This window comes from Saccopteryx leptura, chromosome 1 (assembly GCF_036850995.1).
Source record: "Saccopteryx leptura isolate mSacLep1 chromosome 1, mSacLep1_pri_phased_curated, whole genome shotgun sequence".
Lineage (NCBI taxonomy): Eukaryota > Metazoa > Chordata > Mammalia > Chiroptera > Emballonuridae > Saccopteryx > Saccopteryx leptura.
In genome coordinates this window covers 159,693,126-159,720,667 of record NC_089503.1, presented here as the reverse complement: position 1 = coordinate 159,720,667, position 27,542 = coordinate 159,693,126, and the positions used below count along the sequence as shown (strand labels likewise).

At 42.2% G+C, this 27,542-nt stretch overlaps 1 protein-coding gene across 2 annotated transcripts in view; it reads right to left on the bottom strand.

The window, feature by feature from the left end:
* Positions 1 to 499: 499 nt before the first annotated feature.
* LIFR (LIF receptor subunit alpha) overlaps positions 500 to 27,542 on the bottom strand; it is a 74,138-nt gene continuing 47,095 nt past the window's right edge. For both annotated transcript variants that reach the window (XM_066378817.1, XM_066378809.1), the window contains 9 exons: positions 26,438 to 26,508; positions 24,616 to 24,829; positions 21,861 to 22,040; positions 20,904 to 21,005; positions 20,183 to 20,350; positions 16,062 to 16,223; positions 15,066 to 15,159; positions 13,025 to 13,103; positions 500 to 12,635 (listed from right to left, as the gene is read on the bottom strand). In XM_066378817.1, the coding sequence (XP_066234914.1) occupies positions 12,015 to 12,635; positions 13,025 to 13,103; positions 15,066 to 15,159; positions 16,062 to 16,223; positions 20,183 to 20,350; positions 20,904 to 21,005; positions 21,861 to 22,040; positions 24,616 to 24,829; positions 26,438 to 26,508 (1,691 nt within the window). In that variant the 3' untranslated portion in view covers positions 500 to 12,014. The remainder of the gene's footprint in view (positions 12,636 to 13,024; positions 13,104 to 15,065; positions 15,160 to 16,061; positions 16,224 to 20,182; positions 20,351 to 20,903; positions 21,006 to 21,860; positions 22,041 to 24,615; positions 24,830 to 26,437; positions 26,509 to 27,542) is intronic.

Below are 27,542 nucleotides of genomic sequence, written 5' to 3'. Positions count from 1 at the left end.
TCCATTGTTACTCAAGGCAAACGTAAGCTACATATGAATACTTCATTTCTCCCCTATAAAATTCTATTTAAGATCAATTCACACTTGACAATTACTGAGGTTCTGCTGAATCAATTGCTATATAGCCAAATTCAACAACTTACAATATAATTTTGATATATTCCTAGAATCTCCATAAATGTTGAGGTTATCTTCATAGGAAATAAATTTAAAAACCACACCTTCGTGACCAGTATTTTTTTTTATGTTAGATTCCCACTATTGGATTATTTTTATGCTAACTTCTCTGATAAACAGAATACAGATTTAATGGAACATATGAAAGCTTGTATCAATGGCAAAGCAATGTATTAAATATTTAGTTATAGCCCTATGTGACCGCTTTGTCACAGTGGTAATTCTTACAGTATGGGACCCAAAGATGTAAGAAAGCAAAAGCCACATTTTCCTCAGTGCTTAAAACAGGAAGAAATAACAAATAATGCCATATCTATCAGTGTAAGTTGTAAGAAAATATATTTATTTTTTCCATGACAATACTATGATACAATTGTTAAATACATGCATGTTTTAAAAAGACATAAGTAACATCTTTTAAGAGTTAACAGCCAAGCAGAATAGTTTTACATTTAAGGTCTCTTAGTAATAGGTTGCTTATATTCTATGTTCTTGCTATAGTCATGTTTTCCAAAAAGATATGGAAATTAAACTCTGAAATTATACAATGATATAAAATGACCAAATTTTCCATTCTGATGCAACATCATCTCCAAATTTTCACAAGGCAGAAAATACTTGTCATCTCTGTAAGTGGAGCTGTTTTATTCCACATTAAACTCAGAATTCTGCAATCAGACTGAATCACACAAATATCCCACAACCTAGAGTCTGCTTCCTGTATCTGTATTTAAATGTTTCCTTGTATGATTAAGCATGATTTCAGGTACAGAACATCACATCACTCAGGTCAAAAAAAAAAAAAAGAAAAAAAAAAGAAAGAAAAGGTCTGTAGTGGTAACATTTCAAGAAATGAGAAAGGGAACAGTTCTAGATCTGCAGTTTCTCCCTATCTTTCAGCTACATTTGCACACACCTGACCAAACAAAAATTAGTAAAGAGTTGCTAGTATTTATTTAAAAATTGAAAATATTTAACATATAACATCCCCTTTGAAAAAACACTCATTCTACAAACAACCTTATACAAAACAAAAACTTATATCTGTTCACAGTATGTGTATTTTGTAAACAGTAATTCACTATAATGCAATTTTGAGAGTAAACTGATTTCCTAGCATTATTAAGAACTTATGGCCAGCTAGTGAAAGAATAAAAAGTAATACATTCCTACTAAAAAAAGTTGAGTATTTTAAAATGACCTGACCTTTGGACATACCTTTTAAGGTGGTACCATCTCAGATTTAGGATGTCTTTCTATCTAAGCCAATCTTTTCCATCAATTCTGAATTGAATGTTTTTTGTTTGTTTGCTTTTTTAAAGGCCATGCTCTTAGGGGGCAGAAATAATGGGATAAAACAAATCCCAGGTATCGTATAATACCTATCTTTCCACAACAATAAATGGAAGGTTTCTTTTCATGTGTTGTCTTCAACTATTCATAATGTGTTTACATATTTCCTAAACATTATGTTGGAAGAAAATAATTAAACAGAAGGATATATCATAAATAATGGGAGAAAGCATTTAGAATCAAACTGGGGGCAGAATATTTTTTTTTAAATGTATGAAAATCATCATTCAGTATTGTTTTCTATGATCAACTGCAAAAATACTAGTGTCAAACCTAACATCTTAACTTGTTTTATGTTTTAACAAAAATTGTATTATCCCCATAAATCTTTTGATATTCTCTAATACAATACGTGACTGGAATGCTTAGGAAAAATGGTAAGTTCAGAAACTGAAAGTTGGTTTTCCGTTTCTAGGACAAGAGCGGGTAAGGGGAGGGAAAGGGGGAGAAGGGTCCCAGTGCCTCCCTGCCTGGCGGTGGACACAAGGGCAGTTTTGGCAGGTGGGCGAGGGTGCTGCGGGTCCGAAGGGGGCGTTTTCCCTTTCAAGCATGGTGCAGCCCCAGGACTTTTGTTTGCCCAGGGAGGAGCAGCGTGGGAGACAGAGGACCCAGGTACCACATCTGAGACAAAGACCTGGGGAAGATCCACAAAGCTACCAGTGCAGGCAACATAACAAAAGAGAAGCTGATCTGTTGCTCCGGATAACGGCGTAGATGACAGACAAGATGAACAGGACAGCTCTACGTCTGGCCTGTGCCATGACCATCCGAGTGGTGACGCTCTAGCAGGCAGGAAATGCCTGTTGAACCTCTGTGACAATGAAAACAAGACAGCTCTGATTAAGGCTGTGCAGTGCCAGGCAGAGGAAGGTGCAGCTATTCTGCTAGAGTGCGGAGCAGATCCAAATGTAATGGGCATCCATGGCAACACTGCTCTCCACCATGCTGCCCTGAGGGAAATGCAAGCCCTTGTAGAGAAGCTGCCTGCACACGAAGCCCAGATCGAAGTGAGAAACAAGGATGACCTCACAGCACTTCTACTGGCTGAAAGTGAAAACGAACAGATGGTGGAACTTTTAGTCTATACAGAGGCAAGAGTCTATCAGATAGAAAGCAATCACCATCCAACCTTGGAAAGTACAGAAGAAAGGAGATCTCAAAAGTCTTCTGAAAGGAGCAAAAGTCTTGGTCGAGAAGAGTCTCCAAACCAAGAATCAAGAAAAACAAGTTCAAGTTCATAGAGGGAGGAAGAGAGAGACGGGAACATCACTCTATTCCTGAATGTGCCCCAACTGGGGATCGAACTGGAAATGTTTTTACTTTGGGATGGTGCTCTAACAAACTGAACTCTTTAAACAGCCTTTCCAGCAAACCTGACATTAATGAGCCTGGCTTCCATCAGATGATGAAGACTTGGATTGGGAGCCCAAGACGGTCAGTCATGAAGCCAAGCTTAGCTGATGTTACAAAGAAAGAAGCAAGTGCTCCAGAGAACAAAACAACAATTCAACTGATGTTGATGGAGAACCCAAAGGTAATAGTGGTGGTAAAATGTCAGCATTAGCATTGGGAGAAGACAAAGATGCAGAATCACCTGGGGTTTGGGGAGTTCCTGTGCAGCTCTCCCACAGAAGTCTGCACAGAAGTCTGTTTTTACTTGAGGCTCCAGATCAAAGTAGAAAAAACATACTAACTGGACAAGTAGAAGATTCTACTGAAAAACCTTCTCACTCAAAGCCTACCGCAAAAGTGCAGGATCCTGCTCCCGAGAAAGCAGTACAAATGAAGGATGCACACCATCCAGATGAGAACTAGACTGAGCAGTGACATCACCGGAAGAACAAGAAAGGCTTGATGGAGGTGGAAATACCGTCCACAAAGACACATGTAAAAACCAAAGCAAGCAAGTCCCTCTCCCACTTTTCCATCTGCAAGAAGTCTCTCAAGAACCAGAAATAGGCCCTGGCTGGTTTGCTCAGTGGTAGAGTGTTGGCCTGGCGTGTGGAAGTCCTGGGTTTGATTCCTGGTCAGGGCACACAGGAGAAGTTACCATCTGCTTCTCCACCCCTCCCCCTCTCACTTCTCTCTTTCTCTCTCTCTCTTCTCCTCCCTCCTGCAGCCATGGTTCGACTGGAGTGAGTTGGCCTCAGATGCTGAGGATGGCTCCAGTTGCAATGGAGCAGCGGCCTTAGATGGGCAGAGCATCGCTCCCTAGGGGCATGCCAGGTGAATCCTGGTCAGGCGCATGCGGGAGTCTGTCTCTATCTCATGTCCTCTAACTAAATTAAAAAAAAAAAGAGCCAGAAATAAATAGCAAATGTGACAGAGATAATATGTCTGCATATTCAGGACATCATTCTGTGTAAAAGGAAGAACTACTGCATGACGACTCAAAAGAAGGAGCAAGCTTAAGACAAATCCTTCTAACTAAACAAATAACATACTTTGGGATGAAAAAGGTGTATTTGGAGTTTCTGCCTGTGCAGTATCCCAAACATTTCCTGAAGAAGCCACTCTCGAAAATGCTCTTCCGTCTCATTTGTTCCCTGGGTTCTCAGAAGATGCTTCTCGGCTACCTTCTTTGTTTAGGTGAAATTACACTATGAAAATGACCCCAAACCAGACACTGGGCGTGTTTTTAACAAAAACGAGGTGAGTTTTTAAAATGATACAGAAAATAAAAATATAAGGAACTCAGTAGTTACATTTGAAGTGAAGGGAGACCAAGAGTTTGATATGCAGATGACAAAAAATATGAACCCAAGTAGCAGGAGTGGGACGTTAAGCACTGAACGTAAACTTCAGTCTTGTGATCCGAAAGGACATCTTGAACTGACTGAAATAAAAAGGATGGCTATTTCTGCAGTTACAAATACAAGAAAAGAGACTTTTTTCAGAAACCATCATATGCAGATAATTACAGTGCTAGTGAAGTGTAGAAAAAAAAGGCTCTTAACATGAATAATTTTTTTTTTTGGCAAAACTTTCTCTAAAACACAGAGATAAGAAGAACTTACTTTTTCTGAAAGTAAGTTATTCCCTATTCCCAGCCGTGAGGCCGGTCTCTCAGACTGTGGCCATGGGCTAACTTTGCAAAGTTGCAGGTGTATAGATAAACATTGTAAGAAAGCTTGTTTCACTGCTTTGTTTTACTGCTATACTTTCTCCCCTCCCCATTCCTCAGTCAGTATATAATTTTCCCTATAAAAAGCCAGTCCCCCCTCCCCCGTGTGGTCTGCACACATAGCTAGCTAATAAAGACTTTCTAATTTGGCTAATTGATTGTGTGGCAAGACGTTTGTTTTTCGCTGTTCCTATACAACATATACAACACTAGTAACTGTAAGAGCATGGAAATTGAATTTGAAGATGCCGGTAGCTCCCCACAGTATAATGACAGAGCATCTAAAGTATGTCTAACTGAAGAATTATAGCAAGATATGAAGGGTTGGAGAATGACATGGACATGCTGAAGGTAGAGCTGGCTTTGATAAAAGAGAAGTTTCAACTTCCAAGTGAGTCTCAGGATGAAAAGGAGCAATAAAATAAACATACTGAGTTAATCCAATAGCTGCAGTATATACTTCTCACAAAAATTAGGGGATATTTCAAAATGACTATGAAGTGGTAAGAAAAGCATTTGACTTTTTTTTATTAAACAAGAACATCAGAAAAGCAAATAAGTCAAAGAAAGTTGTTCAATTATGCAAATGAGATGCAAAACCAACTTTTATTTCATTGGTGAAAAGGCTGAAAGTACTGAAGTATCTGCATGTTCCCTGATCCCCTAATTTTTGTGAGTATGTAGTTTGGATCAAGAAAGGAAGAAAATGGTGAAGCAGAAACAGAGAACATCAGATTAAAAGAACTCTTAACAATTAAGGAAGTTAAATGAATATGAAAACTGAGAGTTTAGTTTCCTTGGAGGTTCAAAACCAAGTAAACTTGAAATGGATATTCAGATTAATACATTAAAAGATTAAGTTACAAGAAGCACAAAATCGATGTACAGCAGCCGTAAGATGTGCAGAGGAGACACAGGATCAGAGGCACAGGCTTGAAACTGAAAATGCTAAGTTAAAAATTACAATCAAAAATCAAGTACAGCCTGACCCGTGGTGGTGCAGTGGATAAAGCATCGACCTGGAACACTGAGGTTGCCGGTTCAAAACCCTGGGTTTGCCTGGTCAAGGCACATATGGGAGTTCATGCTTCCTGCTCCTCTCTCCCTTCTCTCACGCTCTCTTTCTCCTCTCTAAAATGAATAAATAAAATCTTAAAAAAAAAAGGCAAGCACACATAATTGAACAGCTTCAGACAAACCTGTTAGACACAAGTTTGAATCATGATCTTGTAGCAAAACTGGAAACTGCATCTTCAAAATGTCTATGTCTGGATGAAAAGAGCAAATGTCTTCAACAGGAATTATTATGTATAAAAAAATATACAAAAGAAGTGTGAACAATTAGAGAATGAAAATGAGAAGTTAAAAAAAAAATCAAAACCCATACAGAACAGAATAAGGTAGAATACACGGAGGTCAAAAGGTACAAAAGGGTGACTGAAAAAAGAACAAGACAAGATTTAGTTAAAAAAAATAGAAGAAATCAATTTTTACAGATGCAAAGAGCTTCTCAAGAAATTTCAGAGTATCATAATGCCTCAATAGTAAGTCAACTGGAACTCAGAAATCAAGATTTGAAATATGAATTCTCCAAAATAAAAACTAGAAGATTTGGAGTACTTCCTCTTTGAAATGGAAACTTCTCGATTCTGTAATAACAAAGAACTAGAAAAATGCAAGCAACTCTACCTAGAAGAATCAGAAGGTAGAAAGTCATTGGCAAATGAACTAAACAAGACCTAGGACCGTGATGGCAAATCATTTTATAAAAACCACCCACTTTTTCAGTGCTGGTCAACCTGGTCCCTCTTGCCCACGAGTGCGTGTTTCAGCTTTCATGGTGGGACCAACCAAACGGCCCCGAGATTGGCCCACCATGAAAGCTGGAATGCCCACTAGTGGGCAGGAGGAACCAGGTTGACCAGCAGTGCAAAAGTGGGCAGTTTTTATAAAAAGGTTTGCCATCATGGACCTAGGAGAAGCCAGTCTAGGCCCACACCACACTTATCCTGCAGAAACAGCAGAACATGTCATCATTCAGCACTGGTAACAGGAGGCCCGACTGGGAGATGCCTTCTGGGGGAAATCTTAGTAATAGTTTTCTTTCCAGTAGAATGTCTAATCCAAGAGAAAACTTGGCAATTCCTTCTTCAAGTCCAGAGCCTTCCTTTTCCTCGAAAGAAATGCAGCAGGAGTTTCAAAAAATGCTAACTAGAGGATTAAAAGAAGATGGGGCTCAAGTTAAATATGAATGCTATCGATCTTATCATGCAATACAGTTTTATCATTCAGATTCAAATAAAGATTGCCTTTGAGAGCAAAACAAGAACATGCAGAGATTTTAAAAAAAAATTATATGATATAAAATAAATAGGAAAAATATATTTACTGACTGTTTATATAAAATGGTAATTGTTTTCCATTGATTGCATTGCATTTGAATTTTTTCCTTTTTTTAAAAAAATTTTTGTTTGGAAAGTTGAGTTTGACAGGGTGGCACTAATTGAGGAGAGCACATGGGATTTGGGTGGACATCTCTGTGGCACTTGGGCTGTTCACTGTGTTGTGTGCCCCTCGCCCAGGGTCCAATCATTTTCCGTCACTCCGCTGAAGTTAATTTTCTAAATAAAATTTTAAAATTAAAAAAAAAGAAGGAAACTGAAAGTTATCCATTTAAAATGGGATAATTCTAAAGGGAAGTACATTTTAAATGTACATAAAGGAATTTAATACCTTTAAGTGAGCCATTCAATCAGGCATACAAAATATTTTTGGCTTAAGTACAGCATAAAGTCTATATTGTGATGACTGGTTTTATTTTTAAGAGTTCTGTCTACTGCAAAGACAATCTTAGGAGATATATGTAAATGTAATAAAATGAATTTCCTTAAAAATTAAATATTACCCCCTATTTACATCTCTTAGTTTTTTAGAGTATTGAGTTATAGCAACCAAAAAGAATTATAAGTTACTACTGCTTTGTGTTTAATATTCAATCAGTTATAATTTACTTGAGAGGTTTTACATTTCTTGTTTCTATGGTTCTTCAGCTAGGCACTTGCACATAAAAACATTCAGAGGGTTTCCCCTCTTAAAATACTACTTTTAGTTTTCATCAAAGTGTTGCACAGTTAGAATTTGTCTTGTACAGGTAAACTGTGTATAAATAGTACACTTATAATCTAAAATATTAACATTCTTAATATAGGGAGAAACAAGCACTACTTATGGTTAAAAATAACAGAATCTTATAATATCATAATTATATGGATTTGGATATATTCTACATCAAATCACATCTCCTAAAATTTTACCTGACACAATTTTACCTGACATTTAAATTGAATGTTCTTAATCCTCCCTACTGGTGTTGATAATGGTCCTGGTACATAATCCATGAAGATAGAAATAGACCCAATCAAACCAAGTAATTTCCAATGATATTCCAAGGCCCTATCTAAAAGAGTCATTTCCAGTAAGGTTGGACAGGAATCCTTTTCTTCTGTGAAACATTTTCTTTTGGATATAATAGATGGGCATGGTACTATGAAACTTTGTTTCAACAGAAAATACCAGTTTAAAATAAACACTTAAAAAAAACCAGTTTGTCGCCGTTTGGCTCAGTGGTAGAGCGTCTGCCTGGCGTGCAGGAGTCCTGGGTTCGATTCCTGGCCAGGGCATACAGGAGAGGCACCCATCTGCTTCTCCACCCCTCCCCCTCTCCTTCCTCTCTATCTCTCTCTTCCCCTCCCGCAGCCAAGGCTCCACTGGCCCGGGCACTGAGGATGGCTCCATGGCCTCTGCCTCAGGTGCTAGAATGACTCTGGTTGCAACAGAGCAACGCCCCAGATGGGCAGAGCATCGCCCCCTGGTGGGCATGCCGGGTGGATCCCGGTTGGGCACATGTGGGAGTATGTCTGACTACCTCCCCGTTTCCAACTTCAAAAAAATACAAAAAAAAAACACCCCAAAACAAAAAACAGTTTATCAAAACAATGAGTGCTCATAGTAATCAATTAAGCTTGCTCGTCAAGGTGTATTGTTGGTTTGGTACACATGCTGGTGGGTACAAACTTATCCCAAGCTATATACCTATCCAATACAAAGAAACTCTGGACACATAAAATTAGGGAGAAATACAATATGTAGTGATGCTTTTGCATGAGTCTTTCCCGAGTTTTTACTCAAACTGTGCAGCCACTTCTAGAGTATTGAATCTTGAAGCCAATAGCCTCAGATCTGTACAAGGGATACCTTGACTCAACTGCCCTTCTGAAAAACTCTGCTAAATCAGCAGTCTGGGATGTGACTTAACAAAAAACTACTCACTGAACTTCCATGACATGCTTAGTCTTTGTAATTAGCTAATGATTCCACGTTATTCTTGAGATGCCCAATTTTATACTTTCAAAATAAGAAAAAAGTAAAAGATGCACAGATTTTAATAGAAAACCACAAAAATTACTTTAAATATTAAATAAGCAAAAGGTCTTCCCAGATTATGTGCCTGAGCAGTAGGAAACTTTAAAATAACATTTTCTGCACACTGACATGTTAGGGAGTACTTTAGTTTCAAAATACCATAAAATTGATTTTAAGTTCCTTTTGGAAGAAAATATTCCTTAGTCTCCTTTACTAATCTACATATTGAATTACCCAAATACAGAAAGAACAATAGTATTCTTTAATTATGAAAGGTAAAAAGACAACAAAGGAATTCTAGGACTAATTTCCCACAAGAACACAAGTTGCATGAAGTTTCAAAACTGTGACCTTTGCTACACGGTTAAGGATTAGAGGTTCTAAATGCAATCCTCCAGCTCCACGAGCAGTGCAAGTAATGCTGGTATGGGAGCGTGAGGCCTTAAACTTTCCCGTGAGCAGCTGCTCCGGGGTCTAAGCTGCGGGAAACAGCAAGGCCAACACCTGAGCAAATCAACACATGACTCAACTCTCCAGGTACTCAGGACCAATCTCAATTCCAGGCTTCTACAGGCTCGAAACAGTGAAGACTTCAGTTCTAGATGAGTCTACGCCATGCACTACATAGTGTAAAAGGTCTATCTAATGTTAAAAGCCTCGCTAAGTCTTCTAAACATTTTTTTTATTAACTAGTGATTATTTCAGAGGGTCACTCACAAGAAAAATACAGTCGTAATGACCACCAGGACGTCCCTTCCTCACATGAGAAGCTTGACTGGAATCGGATGGAAGAGACAGGAAAATGAATTTGTGGACAGAGTGAAAGGATTCAAGAGCCCAGTGAGAGCCACCATTAGCCAAACAAACGAGTCATTATGCAGAAGGGCACTGCATCCAGATGGTCACAGTGGGAACACATAAAAATTGATGACTAAGATCACACAATCTCTTCTGGTCTTTTCCCATTATCTCAGTTTAGTGTAGTTTAGACCAATAAACTTCTACCTTAGCCAACACATCTTACAGAGACACAGTGAAGGATCTACAGGTTTCAATGGGGAACGAGGCATGAGCTGGGGAAAAGAGGTATTGTGACACACTTCAGCAGGGAAAGAAGGCAGCCCCAGGTCTGAATGTCTCAGATGAAACCTAAGGGAAGGAGCCCAAGAGGAGAAATAAAGATGACAGAGGGAACTCTGTTAGAGGTGGCCCTGGTTGGAGACCTGTTTCATTGTTGCAAGTCTCTATGAGCTGTTATATAGTTTTAATATACCATGTGTGTACATAACTGTTTCATTCCACATGTCCATATATCATGAAGCTCAGGAATTTAGCTGAATTCTAGTTAAAACCAGGATTCACAGAGTACCTATACAGATTTTGTCCTCTGTCACCCTGTGGTTTTTTTTTCTACAACATAGTTTTCATAAAGATACATTAGAAGCGAGGGGAGAAAAAAAATAAAACAAAACAACCCTGATCCATTATGTACAAATGCATTACAGAACCTCAGATGATTAAAAAAAAAATAAAGGCATATCTTGACTTACTCAGGTATTTCAACATTTTAAGTACTATTACCTTAAGTATCAAAAGACAAAATATATAGACAACTTGAGGGAAGGAGCAAGATCAGATACACTTTGTGGTTTTGCACCTGCTTTTCTCAGAACCACATTCAATCCAGACATCATTTACAAACCCCCAGGGTGGGCAGAGTGTGCTGGGAAGACACAGGGCTCTGGATGGCTTACCAAGCAGCTTGCAATACAGGGTTCCCAGAGTCAAATGAATTTGCTGACATTTCATGTAAAATAGCCCTTGAGTAACTGTTCCTGTAAGAAGCATGATCTTTTTAGTTGGTATTTTAAAAAACTGAGGACTGGGTCGAATAGTCTGGACTGAAAGAGAAGGAACCGCTACAAGCCATGATCAGAAGGAGCACCTGCCATGAGGTATCACAGCCCCAGCCCCAGCCCCAGAGACCAGCTCAGCGGCATGGACTTTTCAGGAAGAACTGAGGCAGTCGGAACTGCACAGAGAGCTAATGCTGCTAGATACTGCTTAGTAGTCGTCTCAAACAGTAAGTCATGGGAACTGTATGCTTATAATATAAAAAAATAACCCAAATTAAAAAAAAACAACCACTTAGATCTACAGTTTTAGGAATTTAAGTTTAAAATATTAGGGTGATCAACTTCAATATGGAAAGCAAGCATGAAAATTAAAAAAATAATGGAGAGGTCTGGAAAACCTACCGAAGGCAGAAGAGACGATTCTGGTTTGGGCAGCTCAGTGTCACGCTCATTTTCCAAGTTTGTACCCCTGAGAAAACTGTTTGATAATCGTGATACAGTAGGCACAGGAATCAGCATTCTTTATCAAACAAAACACTAAATGGCTATTGCTACATTACAAATTATATTAAATTTTGTAAATGCTGTGAATAGAGGAGAATCATGTTAAAAGTTTTCAAATCTGTGCTTGGTTTTCATCCAGAATGGAGCAAATGTCAGGCAGATCCACACTGCCTGCTACTTGGACATTTTTCTCCCTTGCCTGCAAATTGGCCACTCCATGAAGCATACAGGTGAGAAAACCACAAACCACAGAACAGGATACAATTGCTGTGGGGTTTGTTTTGCATGATGGACCAGACGGTACTTAGGTACTAGGCTAGAAGTGCTTCTGGAAGGTAGAGGAACAGGAGAATCCTTTCGCTCAAATGACAGCTCCAAATCTTGAACTGTGTGGACTGAACTTCTGCGTTGCTCTACTCTGGCTTTTAGACTACATTAAAAGCACATGAACACTTTCCGGGTGACTTCCACGCAGTGAAGCCCACCTCACTGACACTTCACAGGATCCCTCCCAGGCGCCCCGTGCTGACACAGTGTTAGTAATGACAGCTTATTGAGATGGCAGGCGCAAGTGACACTTAATCATTTGGTTTGTTCTGAAAAAAGTTTGTAAAGGACCACCCTCCTCCATTAGATTTAGGAGAGTCTTCGTCCTTAGGAGGAATCAGAAATTGTCGGGAGTTAATGGAGCAGGGACTTCCAAAAGACACAATTTCGCTGTTGCTGTCTGTGGATCTGGGAGAGTCTGGAGACACTAAGTTCCAGGTGTTCACATTGGCCTGTGGTCTGTAGCCGGCAGTTTTATCTAAGTCGTCTTCTGCCGCTGCCTCTTCCACAGAAGTCACGGGGAGGTGCATTTGTGGCTTGTAGCCTGCCGCCACCACAGGGTTGGTTTCCTGTTCCTCCTCGGGCTTTGCCTGGGGCTGGTACATGGACTGGACATCGATGTAAATAACTTGTGAAGCCCCTCCAGCTTCATCCGCTCCTGGGTTTGGTATTTCTTCCTCGATGACTGGGGGGCAGTAGGACACAACCACGTGGTTTTCGGGTTCAGCACCAGACCTATCTTCTGGACACTCGGCTACTGGAGAAATTATTTCTGTATCTTCTATTTTAGGAAATGTGGTTCGAGTTTCCAGAACCTCGACATTATTTGGGGTACAAGGATTCATTTCCAATGTTTTAAGAGCACTGTTTCCCTAGAAGTCAATTTTAAAAGAGATTTAAGGATAGCACCAAAGTTGATGTCCAATGCCCCTCCCACACAAAGGGGCATTCTTTTATCTACTTTTTTTTTCCGCCACATTTGCTTGTAAAAATTTCTCTCTATTGTTCTGTAGTGCATACTGGAGCAAAGCTACTTTTTTTTTCTACCTATCAATATTATCCTTGCTATGAATAGTAGCGGGGAAAAGAGCATGATATAAATGACTTAAAATGAATACTTTTAGAAATTCAGATGTCAGAGCACTTATTTTTTTCAGTACTTTTACTTGGGATGACATTGCCATGTTAAAAACTTTTCACAAAAGACTACAATAAGAAAGCTAGGACCCCAAAGATAAATGTAAAGAAAACAAAGGATTACCTCACAGACACTCTTCTGAAATTGTAATGCTTTACAATTTTCTGGATTTGGAATATCTGGGTAGAAGGTTTCTTTTATCCTTTTAAATAAAGAATAATTAAGCACATTAAGATTAGCAACTCGACAACCAATAGTTAATGAATCATGAGGCTTACTTGGACATTTCATAATGAACGTATGATAAAAATGCAATCGCTTTCAGTGTGATCATTCACTGGAACTTTCTACGAACATGTTGAGTGGTCCCAACTTTAAAACTATACAAAAATGCACTACTCTTATTTCTAGATCTACAGTATCCTATGTATCTTATGAAAATGGAAAGCAAAGAATTAAAATGATGATTGGGTTATCAGGCCCAAAGTAAAATGTAGGCTTTGTTCATACAAACAAAATGTTCATCCTGCGAACTGCACTGAGCATGATGGGTAACTCAGGAAACCTATGTGCGTTACACAGTTCACTGCTGCACACAGCAGGCTCTGGACCAGCAGAAAAGGAAAGGCTATTCATCTCAAGCAAAAACAAAACACTAAGAAAAATGAGATTTTTCTCAGTGACATGCCGTATTTACAGCTATTCAAAAGAACCTGATTATTCAAAATTTCTACAGGAAAAAACTTTGTTAAGGTAAGTCTGAACTTTAACTTCAAATACTCTCTCTCTCTCTCTCTCTCTCTCTCTCTCATTGAAACCAGATTCAAGATGGGATTTTTGGTAATGAGAACACACCGTATTTCCCCATGTAAGACGCACTGTTTCCCGAACCATTTGGGATCTAAAAACTTGGTGCATATTATATACAGGGTTGTAGATTTTTTTACTTGCATTTCCCACTTTTTCGCACTTGTTTTTGTGCTCAGTGTTGAAGATAGTGATTTGTGATCAGACAGAGATGAGGACAAGCTAATGGATGGGAGTTTTGACTGTGATGAGGAGTAGTATGAATTTTATGATGAATAAAACTTGAGTTCAATAACTATGTAATACATTTTTTTTTCAAATTTGGGGCCCCAAAATTAAGGTGCATCTTATACATGGGAGAGTCTTATACATGGGGAAATATGGTAGCTATCAAGGCAGGGTATTTAGTCTATAGTTCTCAATTAATACAATTTTGACTTATAAGCCTGGACTGCTAGAATACATTCTTGTCTTTGTCATAAAGGATGGTATTTTTAAGGCCAGAGAGGACTGTCTATGCACAGACACAGCATCTGCCCCAAGCCCGGCCCACAGCAGACCTTGCCGGCTGACCATGAAGTGCTCTGTCCTGCTGAGCCTCACCTCACCCTCACCTCCTGCCATTCACCTACACATAGTTCTCACTTTCTCCATATGATCAACTTCTTTCCAATTCCTGGTCCTCCCAGAAGTCAGTTCCTTTGCCTGGAATAGTCTCGCCTCTCTCCTGACCTTGTAGGCCTCTGCTCAGATGGAACTCCCATGGGAAGCCTCCAGCGACGTGGTTCTCCTGCGGTTTTCACAGCGTGGCGCACTTCCCAGGACCTGACCACACTCTGTACGCGTGCATTTATTGGAGGGCTATGGGTTCGTGTCCAGCCCCCTGCCATGCTGTAAGTCTATAAGGACCATGCTTCCATGCTTATTTAACTCACTACTCTATCCTCCTTCATGTAGGAGGAGTCCTTCGTATCTGCTGAATAAATGACCTGATTTTCTCAGTAGGTCACCAAAACAAATGAGCTCTTAATCATTAAACTACATTACATCTTTGACATAGCTATTGTCATATTTAAGTCTGCAAAGATTTTTTTGAGTACAAATGCTATTACTTTAATTAGAAAGTACAGTAGGGAAAACATTTATACTTCAACTTTATTAATTTTTAAGCCTTTAAATAATGTGCAACGTTCTCACCTAACATTAAATCCAACAATAACTCTAAAACAAATATGTGTGTGTGTGTGTATTATATATGTTTTACTAACTAGCTTCAACTAAAAAAAAAATGTAGTTATTTGTTAAACATAAGCTGGATAACCGTCAGCCCATAAGAAGAAAAAGCAGGTACCATTACCATTCTCGTTTCCGGTAACAGAGGATGCTCGTTACCACTCCCACGATGACAGCCACCGCCACAGGGATGAGGATGGCAATGATTAATCCCACGGCTGAAAAGAGAATATTGCAAATATTAAAATCAACAGTTTTCGTGAGGACTATAGAATAAATTTGCATCAGACAAGATTAAAGTTGGTAAACGAGAAGGAAAAATCTTAACTGCTCCAGAGACATTGAAAAACTTTTAAAATATGATCTTCAAGTACTTTAATTATTTTTACACTAGTACTTAAATTCTTTAGAACAGGGTCTCTCAATCTCGGCACTACTGACATTGCGCATGGGTCTGGGTGGGGTGTGGGGTGTGGGCGGCAGGGTGGGAGGCTGTCGTATACTCTGTAGAAAGTTCAGCAGCATCTCTGGGGTCCTAATCACTAGATTCCAGCAGCACCTGCCAGTTGTGACAACCAGAAGTGTCAGCAGACATTGCCAAGTGTCCCCAAGGAGGCGAAATCACCCCCAGTTGAGAACCATATCCTCATGATCATTTATGGAGGAGTGTGCATGCACTCCAGCTCAGAGGTGGCAAATGAGAGTTTTTTGCTGCTGACAAGGGGGTTCAGTCTATTCTTCTCTACTTTCCAGCTCAGATTTATAGGTTGTGCTTAATACATTTTTTCAGAATATTTATTTTACTCTTCGTTGGATATGTTAAAAAAAACAGGTTAGGGCAAAAAATTTTTAATTGTTTGGTCATTATATAAATTCAACAGGAATCTAGAACTCAAGACTTCAGATGTATCCTTAACTTACTGATTTTTCAGGTACACATTAGGAAATAGCTTCAAATAACAAAAATAAATAAGTCATCTTTTGGCCTTTTAACACTGCCTATATCCACTATAAAAAAAACGTGGAATTTTAAAAAAGGGGATTCCTACATAAACAAAAACCAACAGAAACACTGTGCACTTAAGTATGGGAAGCATCTTAATGGCAACATTTAACTCACAGTTTTCCTTTGTCACCACAAACATGCTTTTCGGGGGGCCCATTCCACCATCCGTATAGGCTTGCATGACCAGGCGGTAACTTGTTTTACCTTGAAGATCAGCAATTCTCAGTGTCTTCTGGGATATGTTAGTGATGTTCTTAGTCTTTATGTCAGAACGACCTATTTTTAAAGTGAAGAATATTATTGTTACTGATCTCGACAGCATTTTAAACACGTGGCTTCTCATAGCTGTCCCACGCACATCCCTGTCAGGTGAGTCTGGCAGTTGGCCATCTTCAGGCCGAAGACCATGGAGCCAGCCAGTGCCATGGTCAGGTTCCCCCTCTGCCAGGGAGTAGCTATGTGAAACGGACCTTTTACTTAAGCCTCCCTGGACCCAAGTGTCTCTTACTCTGATGTAGAATATCAGGGCCCTACCACACAGGGCTGTGTAAAGTTTTCACACACATTCTCCAGAATAATGCCTGGTGGGAGGCGGGGTGCTGTCGCTCTGTCTGGTCCTGCCTCCAGTCAGTGAGGCCGGGGGAGCCAGAGTGCACACCGATGGAGTGACTCCATACCACTCAGGCAGAGAAAGAGGCTCTCAAATGAGACACTAGTGAGGAAGCCTTCAAGTCATTTCAAAGAGAAGTGTAAAGACTTGTTTAAACTATTGGTTTTTTAAATTTTCACCAAAATAATACAAACAAGACACTAATTTTAAAAAATGAAGTCACACTATATGGCTAATAACCAAAAAAAAGCAGTTCCCTGCTAAACGTCTTCCCCCAGCATCTGCACCTACTTTAAAATCACGTCATCAACGTCCTTGTATATTTACTTCCGTATTTCAAAACAAACTCAGATGGGCAGTGCTTGAATTTTATATTTTGGAATTATCTACCCATGTCCCACAGGCAGATGCAGATCTAGTTCACCTTTACCACTCACCCCTCCCCCTAATCCACTTCATTCATACAGGAGCATCAAAACACTTGAACAGCTTGACCAGGCGGTGACGCTGTGGATAGGGCGTTGAACTGGGATGTGGAAGGACCCAGGTTTGAGACCCCGAGGTTGCCAGTTTGAGTACAGGTTCATCTGGTTTGAGCAAAAGCTCACCAGCTTGGACCCAAGGTCGCTGGCTCGAGCAAGGGGTTACTCGGTCTGCTGAAGGCCTGTGGTCAAGGCACATATGAGAAAGCAATCAATGAACAACTAAGGTGTCGCAATGTGCAATGAAAAACTAATGATTGATGCTTCTCATCTCTCCATTCCTGTCTGTCTGTCTCTGTCTATCCCTCTCTCTCTGTCTCTGTAAAAACAACAACAACAGAAAAAACTCTTGGACAACCAGTGTCCATGTCACTGTGACCATATCAATGTAGATTACTGCTAAGACACACCTGGCTATGATCATGTTCCATTTCTGGTTTTTCTATTGTAGCTGCTTTTTACCCTCACTGGATTGATGTACCAGTTCCTACTTAGTCTCACGTCCTCCAATGAATATTCAATAAAATTTTCTACAGGGTCCAGCACAACTGAGTCCCCGGGCCATCAACCTCCTCCACCCCTACCGGTCTCTTCCCCTATCCCCCCGGGCATTCCATCCCAGAGCATGTGCTCTAGACCAGTGGTTTTCAACCTGTTTACACTTGGCAACCAGTGGAAACGGGAATTAATTCGGGGACCACTACAGCAGAAATTTCCCTGGACAATAAGCGGATTCCACTAAGATAATTGGGTCTATAATCTTCATAGAGCATCAGGTTGGTTAACTCTTCCATGGACCGGCATAGAATTTCTGGAGGACTGGTCCGTGGACCCGTGACTGAAAAACAGGGCTCTCGATTGGCCTCCCGGCCCCCTTACTCCCTCACTGCTGCCCCCCAGCAGCTTCTTGGGGAAGGGAGTGGGCGGGAAGGAAACACGTGTGGCTGGCCTCTCCAAAACTGTCTCCATTCTACCCCCATATTGGTTGACAGACGGCCGAGCAGAGAATTTCAGGTTGAAAATAATTTTCACTCAGTTTTTCGCAGACAAGTCTGTGATGCCTTCTAGCATCTGCCGTGTTGTTGAGAAGTCTGGTGCCAGGCTTCACGCTGAATTCTTACCTGTCCTCCTACTCTTTCCTTTTTACAGAGTTGTGGCTTTTCAATACATGCAGTATAGCTCAACAACCCAAGGGTAGTTTTGTTTTAAATTACTGGTTCTCCACATTGAATCTGTTTTGTGAGCAGCTTTCTCAGCCATCTGGTTACCCGTGGCTGATCCTCATGTGTCAGAGTGAGTCACTGAGGCTCACGGGGCTCGGGGTGCATGTGAGTGGGGCTTACTGGTTGGTGGGCTTCACTTACTCCTGGTGGGGAACGGCCACACGTTTCACTGGGACAACCCCCAAACATCAGTGCCTTTTATGTCTCTCACCATGAACCGCTTACTTTTTCTAAAGAATCTCTCATCTCTTTTCCAGGAAAACAGGCCTGGCTGGAGATATCCTATTGGCTGGGTGGGAAGGAGGAAGAGGGAAGGGTCATGCTGTTTACTAAGGTGTCCCGTCTGGAGGCTCTTCGGTTCAGTTTCTCCAAAAAAAATATACACCTCTTGTCTTCAAGCAAGAGACAGAGCATTCATATTAGCTCTACGGCACTGGTGCAGGGCGTGGGAGTTCTAACAGCTCCTTACACAGACTTTCAACCAAACCCCAGTGTCTGGTCCAGATCCATCCTAACCATGGACCTCCAACCTGGCCCCGCAGGGTGACACCTGTTACTTCTTGCTGATGCCTGGCTGTCCATCGGGGTTCCACCACCCTCCACTCCTCAAGGCCCTTCTCTTCCAGCGGCCCCCAAGGTCCAGATCCTCTTTTTGGGTGCACTTTTCCCTCTCCAGTTCTCTGTCTTTGTGGCTTTGTGTATTTTCCCCTCTATCCTTTACTCAGTTTTAGTGACCAACTCACCATGTCTCACTGCAAGTCTAGATGCTAGAATTCTAACTGGTTCAAGAGTAAAATGTGTGAGCATTTAGGCAAATTACACTAGACTGCGAATGTCCGTAGAATTTGGTATTTAGTGATTCCCTCCTTCACAGGCCGCGCCGCGGGTTCGGGAAACGCAGAACGTTGTGATCTGGGCAGGGGTGGGGGCACATCTTTAGAGCAGCTGCTCTGGGGAGGTGGCTGGGCGCAGCCCGGTCAGCATCTCCATGTGGTGATGCCCATGTTCCCGACTTGTCAGGCTAGCATTAAGTAATTAAAATGGTTTCCTTCTGAGGAGAGGTTACTCAGGGAAATGAAAGCTCTCAAACTGATAAGATGACACGCTTGTTCTATGTGGCTACAAACAAGAAACATCTGATCCAACAGAAATCTAATTGGGGGAAAAGTCAGGAGGCTGAACAAATATCCGTATATTTGTAAGTCTAAGGCTTCTCTAAGTCCTTTGGGCATAAACCTACCAGTGGTCAAGGGCCAGCTATACCAGAGCTGACGGAGACACCTAGCCCTAGTCCGGCCACTTAAGGTTCTCAGCTCACCTGACCAGACGGTGGTACAGTGGATAGAGCGTTGGACTGGGATGCAGAGGACCCAGGTTCGAGACCTCGAGGTCATCAGCTTGAGTGCGGGCTCATCTGGTTTGAGTAAAGCTCACCAGCTTGGACCCAAGGTAGCTGGCTCGAGCAAGGGGTTACTCGGTCTGCTGAAGGCCCGCGGTCAATGCACATATGAGAAAGCAATCAATGAACAACTAAGGTGCCACAACAAAAAACTGATGATTGAAGCTTCTCATCTCTCTCCGTTCCTGTCTGTCCCTCTCTATCCCTCTCTCTGACTCTCTCTCTGTCTCTGGAAAAAAAAAAAGGTTCTCAGCTCATGCCAGACAAGGAAGGGAGGTGTCTGTCCTATGGGGCCTGGGATCAAAGGCTTCAGAATAACAAGTCATTTCTGAAAGACAACACTTCATTTCCCACGGACTTAAAATAATTTTAAAATTCTCATGTTCATCAAACAGCTGCATCTCCCTGCTTTATCAGAGTCTGGAAACCAGTATGAAGCCCCGAGTGGCACCCTCTCAGACTTCCTGGCATGAATGGGGCACTCCGAGGAAGCATGGCACGCAGTTTAGGAATCCACTCACCTGAGTCCAGATCCCTCATGTTAGGGGTGTCTCTCTCTCCTTTTACAAAGCGAAAGAAATATCCTCTTAAAAAGCCCCGAAGCTCTTCCACAGGGATATCCTCCCATTTCACTAATATCGAATCTGCAGACGTATCCTCAACGGTAAAATTTGGTGCGACAAGCGGAGCTGCGAAGGGAAGAGGTGAACAGCTGAGGGAGGGTCACAGACTCCGGTCAGACCGCAATGGCTAATGGGACCTCTGGCCTCGAAACACAGCTAAACTTGGAATTAAAACTTTATTTTCTATTTAATCATAACCTTTCATAGATATTACTGTGAAACTAGTAACCAGACACACAGAGGCAGACTTACTATCCAGGGATCTAGGGAAGCAACCTATGCAAACTCTGTAAGTGGCTATTCAACTACACTTCCATTTCTGTCTCCCCTCATTATTGATAGTCTAGAATAAGTTCATAGTTGCTTAAATTTGTATAACTACAACTTAAGTATTTTTGACACCCAAATTTTGATTTTTTTAATGACAATTAATTTGTGAAATATAAACAGTATCAATGAAAAATAAGTAATTTATAAATAAATTTAAATTTATCATACAAATTATTTTTTCTTCCTTAAACTTAAAACATCTCAATTTAATCTGTTTTTAGAACCTGTTGTCAATTTATAATTTCTCATGTTACCTTAAACTCTAAGAAAACTTACCCATTTAACTTACCCAATTCTTCTGTATATCCAATGACAGAACGTAGTAATTGATATCCTTGGTTTCTGCACCCATACAGGAAGAAATTGTATCTTACACCTGCTTGAAATTGATCTACAGGATAGACACAATCAGTAAACTTTCATAAGTGCACATTACCATGAATATATCTTTTTTAGAAATATCAAACTTATAACTTACTCTGAAAACTGTTGAAGCTAATTCTAAATAGACGCTTTCTGATCATAAAAAATAACTTGTATTTTCAAAATTAGTAAATGATCAGAGTGACACAACACTTGTCAGCTACTCAGAAGGAACAGTGATAGTGCAGAGGTCACTTCTGCCCAAGGTCAAGGCTGGCTTAGCCTGCAGGCTGCATGGCACCGAGGGCAGCTTGCCAGCACGGCTCAGGGGAAGCTGGCCCAGCCCACTGTGCCCACGCTCACAGCCACTCGGATGCCCCTTGCTTGACATCAGGCAGAGTGGGAATGTGGGTGCAGATCGTCTGTGCTCAGCCTCTCCCTAACCTCAGTAACCCAGCCCAGGGCAAACACAAGCCAGAAATCACTGCACACAGTGACACATCTGAGAGGGCGGCAGCTGCCCTCACGGGCACGTCCGCCCGCTGTCCCATCTCCCATGGGCTTTAGTGCTTGCAACACTCCACGGCATAACTGACTCATTCTCCCGTGTGCTGTCCTGGTTGTTTTCAGTTTTTATGACTACAGATAATGCTGTGTGTGGTGAACGTTCTCAGATGCGAATCAGTGCTGCCCTCTCATTCTTTCTTATCATAAATTCCTAGACAAGTAATCACTGGATCACAGGACAGAAATCCCTTCACACACTCATGGCCCAACCCACACCCAGCCCAGTGGAAAGGGAGAACGGTCACCTCACTGCCACCAGTCGCCCCACACGTTGCTTTTTTCAGGATAGTTTTGCAGAACTCCGAGAAACACATACCAGACTCTATTATGGCTTCAGTGCTGTTCGCAGGGACTTTCTTCCAGTCCATGAGGCAGGGCTCGGGCTGAGAGGAGTTACACCACTTAATAACATAATCACAGGTCATGTTGGCATCGTAATTCCAGGTGAGGAGAATCCCATTTCTCACTCCAACAGTCTGCTCTATTTGGAGGTCATCTTCAACAAGAAAGAAGGACACTTTGCTGATGTCAAAAACAGTAACATAAGGTGAACCTCATGAAAACAGGCAAGAGTTATAAAAATTACTTCTCTGTACAGAAATTTTAAAATAGCGCTCAAACTATATCAACCTTTATGTAAAGCCTAGAAGTGTCACTCTGTTACCTCTGTTGTGACTATGGCAATTACCTGCACATGCAGATGAACTCAGCAGCTGAAACAAAGGAATAAAAGAGCATGCAGGATTAGGTGGTGATGTCCTGGGGCCTGAGAAGGCTGGGGCAGAGGGCACCAGAGGGGACGTGGCAGGTGGAGGTGGGGCAGAGCACCAGGGGACAGTCTATGTCCCACCCCTGGTCACCATCTGGGAGTGAGTGTGAGGTGGTGGTGGGGGGAGATGAGGGGTGGGGGGAGGGGGAGGGGAGGGAGAGGGAGAGGAGGGGAGGACTGGGGGGAGAGGGAATGGTTGGGGAGGGGAGGGAAAGGGAGAGATAGGGAGAGGAGGGGGCAGTGGGAGAGGAGGGGATGGATGGGGAGTGGAGGGCAGGGGGAGGGGAGGGGAGGGAAGGGAAGAGCAGAGGGGAGGGAAGGGGAAAGATGAAGAGAGAAGGGGGCAAGGGGGAGGGGAGGGGAGGGGAGGAAAGAGAAGGGATGGGGAAGGCAAAGGGGAGGGGTGGGGAGAGGAGGGGAGGGAAGGGGTGAGAGGAGGGCATGTCAGGGAGGGAAGGGGAAGGGAGGGAAGGAGAGGGATGAAGAGGGATGGGGAGGGAAGGGCAGGGTGGAGGGGAAGGGAGGGGAGGAGATAGGAAGGCTAGTGGGGCAATATAGAGGGAACAGCCCAACCAGGGCCCGTGGAGGACAGAGGGGTGAGGAGCAGAGGCTGGTGGGAAGTGGGAAGGGGTTCAGTGTGAGGTTGTGTCCAATCTCAGCCTAGGTGGTAAGATAGGCCCAAGGTAGGGAGTAATAAATTAGCATGGATTAGAACACAATGACCAAAAAAGAGGAAAAATTTTTTGCAGAATAGCAGCAGAAAGAAGCATAGCCAGCCCTCCGTGTCCATGGGTTTTGCATGTGTTGATTCAAGCAGCCACAAAAACAGTACTGTCAGTCAGCGGCTGGGAACCGTGGATGCAGAGGGCCCCCTGAACGCCCTGTCATACACCATCCTCTCTGAGAAGCACAGCAGCCATGGATTGGGGTCTCCTGGAACCTGTCCCCCACAGGAACTGAGGGATGACTGTACTTTCTCCCACTGATATATGGTAAGGGTTTAGTAAAAAGCCACAGAAAGACTTTGTGAATAAAATTTGCACTCACAAATCAACTACTACTGAACACAAGACAAGAATCTGGCTTAGAGTAAAGAAGCCTTTGGATATTAACAGCTTTTTGGCTCCATGAGGTTATAAAGCCACAAGGTAAACTGTGTTGACCAGCCGGGCCTCTAGCTTGGGACCCTTCAGGAACAGCGCTTTATTCTAGGACTTCGGTAATGAAAACGAATGACCAGACTGTTGTGAGTTCTGTAAATTACTGTCTTCTGAGGGGACAGGGTGAAGGTGAAAACACAGCTCTCCAGTTAGACAATAACACGGCTACTGCTCGCCCAGGAGAGCATGGGAGGGGCTGAGCCTGCGTGCAGGCTGAGGGCTGCTCACACCCCCCTCCAGGCGGCGAGGCCAGGGGGACACGGCTCTGGGATCGGTCAGTTGGGACCCTGGGCCTCGGAGACACCCTCCCAATTCCCCTGGCCCCCCTGACACAAGGACCAGGTCAGTGATAAATAGTAAAACTGCCCCAAGAAAGAATTGAAGAGATATTTGAAGGACCAACGTCTTCCTCTAACAGCGGGTGCTCAGAGAAAGGTGCCCCGTACCAGGACAGCACAGAACGGGCCAAGGAGATGGACTCAGAAGAGAAGTTGGCAGGGACAAGAGGCGAAGTGGCCATTTAAAACGCATGATTCAGGAAGCTGCCAAGGTAGCTGAGGCGGAACGGGCCCTTATGGGTAATCCATGAAATTTAAAGGAAAGCATTTGGTGTAATTTTAAAATTACACCTTTTTTAAATTATACTTTTTTAAAAAGTTTATACTGAAGGTGTCATTTGGACTTTAAGAGGAATTTATCAATAAAGGATTCCTATTAAAAGAAAGATTTATCAACGAAGCTGCCAATAAAACTGAGTATCTTTTCCTGTCTGACAGTTTGAAACAGTTTGAAAACAGCCTAGCGGACATAAGGATCAGCTCTCGTGGTGTTGGGGAGATACATGAAAATGGAATCTGAATAAACTGTTAAAACATTTCTCCCTAGGAGTAATATCTGCCACCATAACTCCCCAACACAATGCATCACAATAACTGGGTCAATAATGATCTTATCCATCAGCGTAGATGCGTCAAGACTAGTGACCGCTTTTTCCAGGAGCAGCTGACAGTCCTCTGTCTGTTCCTCCTTTTAAGTCAGCGGCAGCAGGACAATATGAGAAGAAGGCTGAGATCAAGCAACCCCTGCAAAGCAGTTGACTTGAATTTCCTGTTCGTAGGCACGACGCTGTCTTCCACACTCACCATTTGGAATTTCCATACTAGCTATCTTCGAAGGCGGCGAGGAGCCCGCCGAGTTCTTCGCCACGACGCTGATAATGTAGTCATTTTTATCCAGCTGTATCTCTGCCTTGTGCTGCGGATCAGGGATCTCAGAAAAGGACTGTGTTTTCTCCTCTGACGAACACGACACATTATAGAAGAGTATTTTTCCATTAGCTTCATTCACGGGTAAAGGCTATGAAAAACAGCAAGATAAATTCTGTCACAGAAACCTGCAGAAGTGAGCACTTGATGAGGCCAGGCCATCAAGTCTAAACTGGACGCCACATAATCACAAGATAACATCAGAAAAGATGATGCTAACCAGCAGTGTAAACCGCGCAAGTGACTCGGGACAAAAACTTTGTGCAGTGCGAGCACTCAGAGATATAAAAATGAAGTAAGTAAAAAGCAACATTTAGCCTCACATATTTCAGAAGCAAGTCAAAATGTGTTATGAGAAGCACTGCTCTATATAAAAACAAAACATTAAAAAGCATGGCATCATAGTCTTTTTAGAACATTTACTGTTTTCTCATTTTAAAGGAGCACATGCTCATTACAGAAAATCTGTGGTATTTTCTTCTGGTCATCTGGCCACTGCAACCTGCCCAGGCTTCTCCTGCTTCGCTGGCTCTTTAAATGCCCCAATCTTCTGGGGGTCTATCCCCCCCCGCCTCTTTCCACCTGCACACTCTCCCCGAGGGACCCCATTTACCCTGTAGGTTACCAAAGGCTTTGACTTCAGCTCTACTCTCTCCCCTGAGCTCCAGAGCCTTCCTCCCAGCCACCACCACCTACTGGACTCAACTCGACTCGGACAGCCCAGTGACACATGTTTTAACAACCTCAACATGTCCAAAACAACTTAATTTTCCACCCAAACATGACAGAACGGTTAACCTTGTGACTGTAGTTAGAGTCTGAATCACTTCCATGTTTTTAATCCTTGGTTAAACATTCATCTACTTTGAACAATATTCCAAAAAACTTCCTCTACATTGAAATAATTTATATAATCAGTACCATGTTATTGTGAGTTTTGACAGACAACTGAGGGTAGCCAGGAGAATTTCTAGTCAGGATAAGAGGAGAAGAAACAGTTACACAATCTCAAAGCAATGGAAGTTGTCTGGAATACACACCAAAGACTTCACTTTACTCAAAGTGTGATTCATGTCAAATTTTTGTAAAAATCACATTGTTTTACTTTCAACAAAATCCACTATTTAAAGAACTCTGATTATGACTGATATTATGAAATCTGACGTTGAAAGCAATTTTTAATGGTCATAAATCAGATAAAAAATATAGCAACAAAAATGTTTGTTCCACTAGGAAAAAACTAAAATATAATGCAATTTGTATTTTTATATAAATTTTACAAAATTGTCAAATTATAATGCAATTTACTTAAGGGAAACAAATTACACGTAAAATATATAAAAAGTTGGTGTCCTATTCATCAAAAAAAAAAAAAAGCAACATAGACAATCAGGATTTTAACGTGCAGCTTCTGGCTGTATTTCTGACTAAAGTGAGACGGACTAAATTCATGAAATCCTCAGGTACCGTATGGGCCCCATGAAAGCAGAGAACAGAAGGCTGAGATCTGAGCCGTTCATCACGAACATGACTGCGGTGCAGCAGCAGCAGCGAGATGGGAGGGATCCGGGGGTTCTAGGAGCCAGATCACAGGCTCGGCAGTTCCGCATACCCAAGAAAGCCTGGCTTCTTGGTAACCAAGTAGGTAGTTTACCATCATCAAGTTATGGAAATATTCAAGGAGACATGTGACATTTACCTTCCAGTATATTATTAGGTTTTTCCCATCAGAACGCCACTCTCTCCAAGTATCTGGTCCCTTTGAAGGAACTGGGAAAGAGATGTAAGAGTTAGTGTCTGAAGACGTGTCCTTTGTTGGTTGATAATGCCAGTAATTTAGATGATGGTGCTTGCCATTTTTTTTCTAGGGTTTTGGAATTCTAAATAAATAGGTAAAGCACTTAGTGGCTTCCACTTAACAAGTGAAATAAGAAAAAGCTCTCAAAGTCTGCAGAACACAGGACCCCTTATGATGGGTTAAAATCACCCACAAGGCTAAAGTGGTGCGTGTGAGGGTCCCTCTCTGTCTCTCATCCTCCTGTCCTCCTTGCTCAGGCCCTGCCTGGCTTCCTGGCTGCTCCTCCAGCCTGCGCTGGACCTGCCCCAGGCTTTTTGCACATTCTCTGCCCCAGAATAGACCTCCCGGCTAGCTTACCCCCTCCTTTGTATCTCAGCTCACTTTCCTGTTAGTGAGGTCTCGCCCAGCTACCCCGTTTAAAACTGCAACTCTCCTCCCATGTCAGCCCCTTTCTAGGTTTTATTTTTCTCTGTAGCCCTCACTACCACCTGACATACTAGTATATAATAAAAACAGTCATTTGTAATCCTCTATCTGATAAATCTCATGGGCAGAGAGTGCTGTTTTATTCACTGCTGCGCCCCTGGTGACCAGAACAATTCCTGACACATGGTGGGTACTCAATGACTGTGAGGTGAGTAATGCCTTCATCTTAATGAAGTATAAACAAAATGTCCCTTTCCTTTGGGCCACAACAGCTCATCAACTGAAGGCAAAGCACCAGTGGTGGCAAGTCTCCAAAATGCCCAATGAGACTGGTCACACCTCCTGATGTTCCTGCCCTTGTGTGGTCCCCTCCCACACTGTATCAGGGTTGCCCTGTGTGACCTATAGCGTATGGCATACATGAAGGTATGTCCCTTCTGAGGCTAGGTCACGAAAGACACTGTGGAGGCTCCCCCGTTCTCCCCACGATCACTAAGTCCACGAGGAGCTGCTGCCAGGTTCCAAGGATGGCAGCAGCTCTACAGAGAGCAGCTGATGCCTCCTGCTCGCAGCTGTGTGA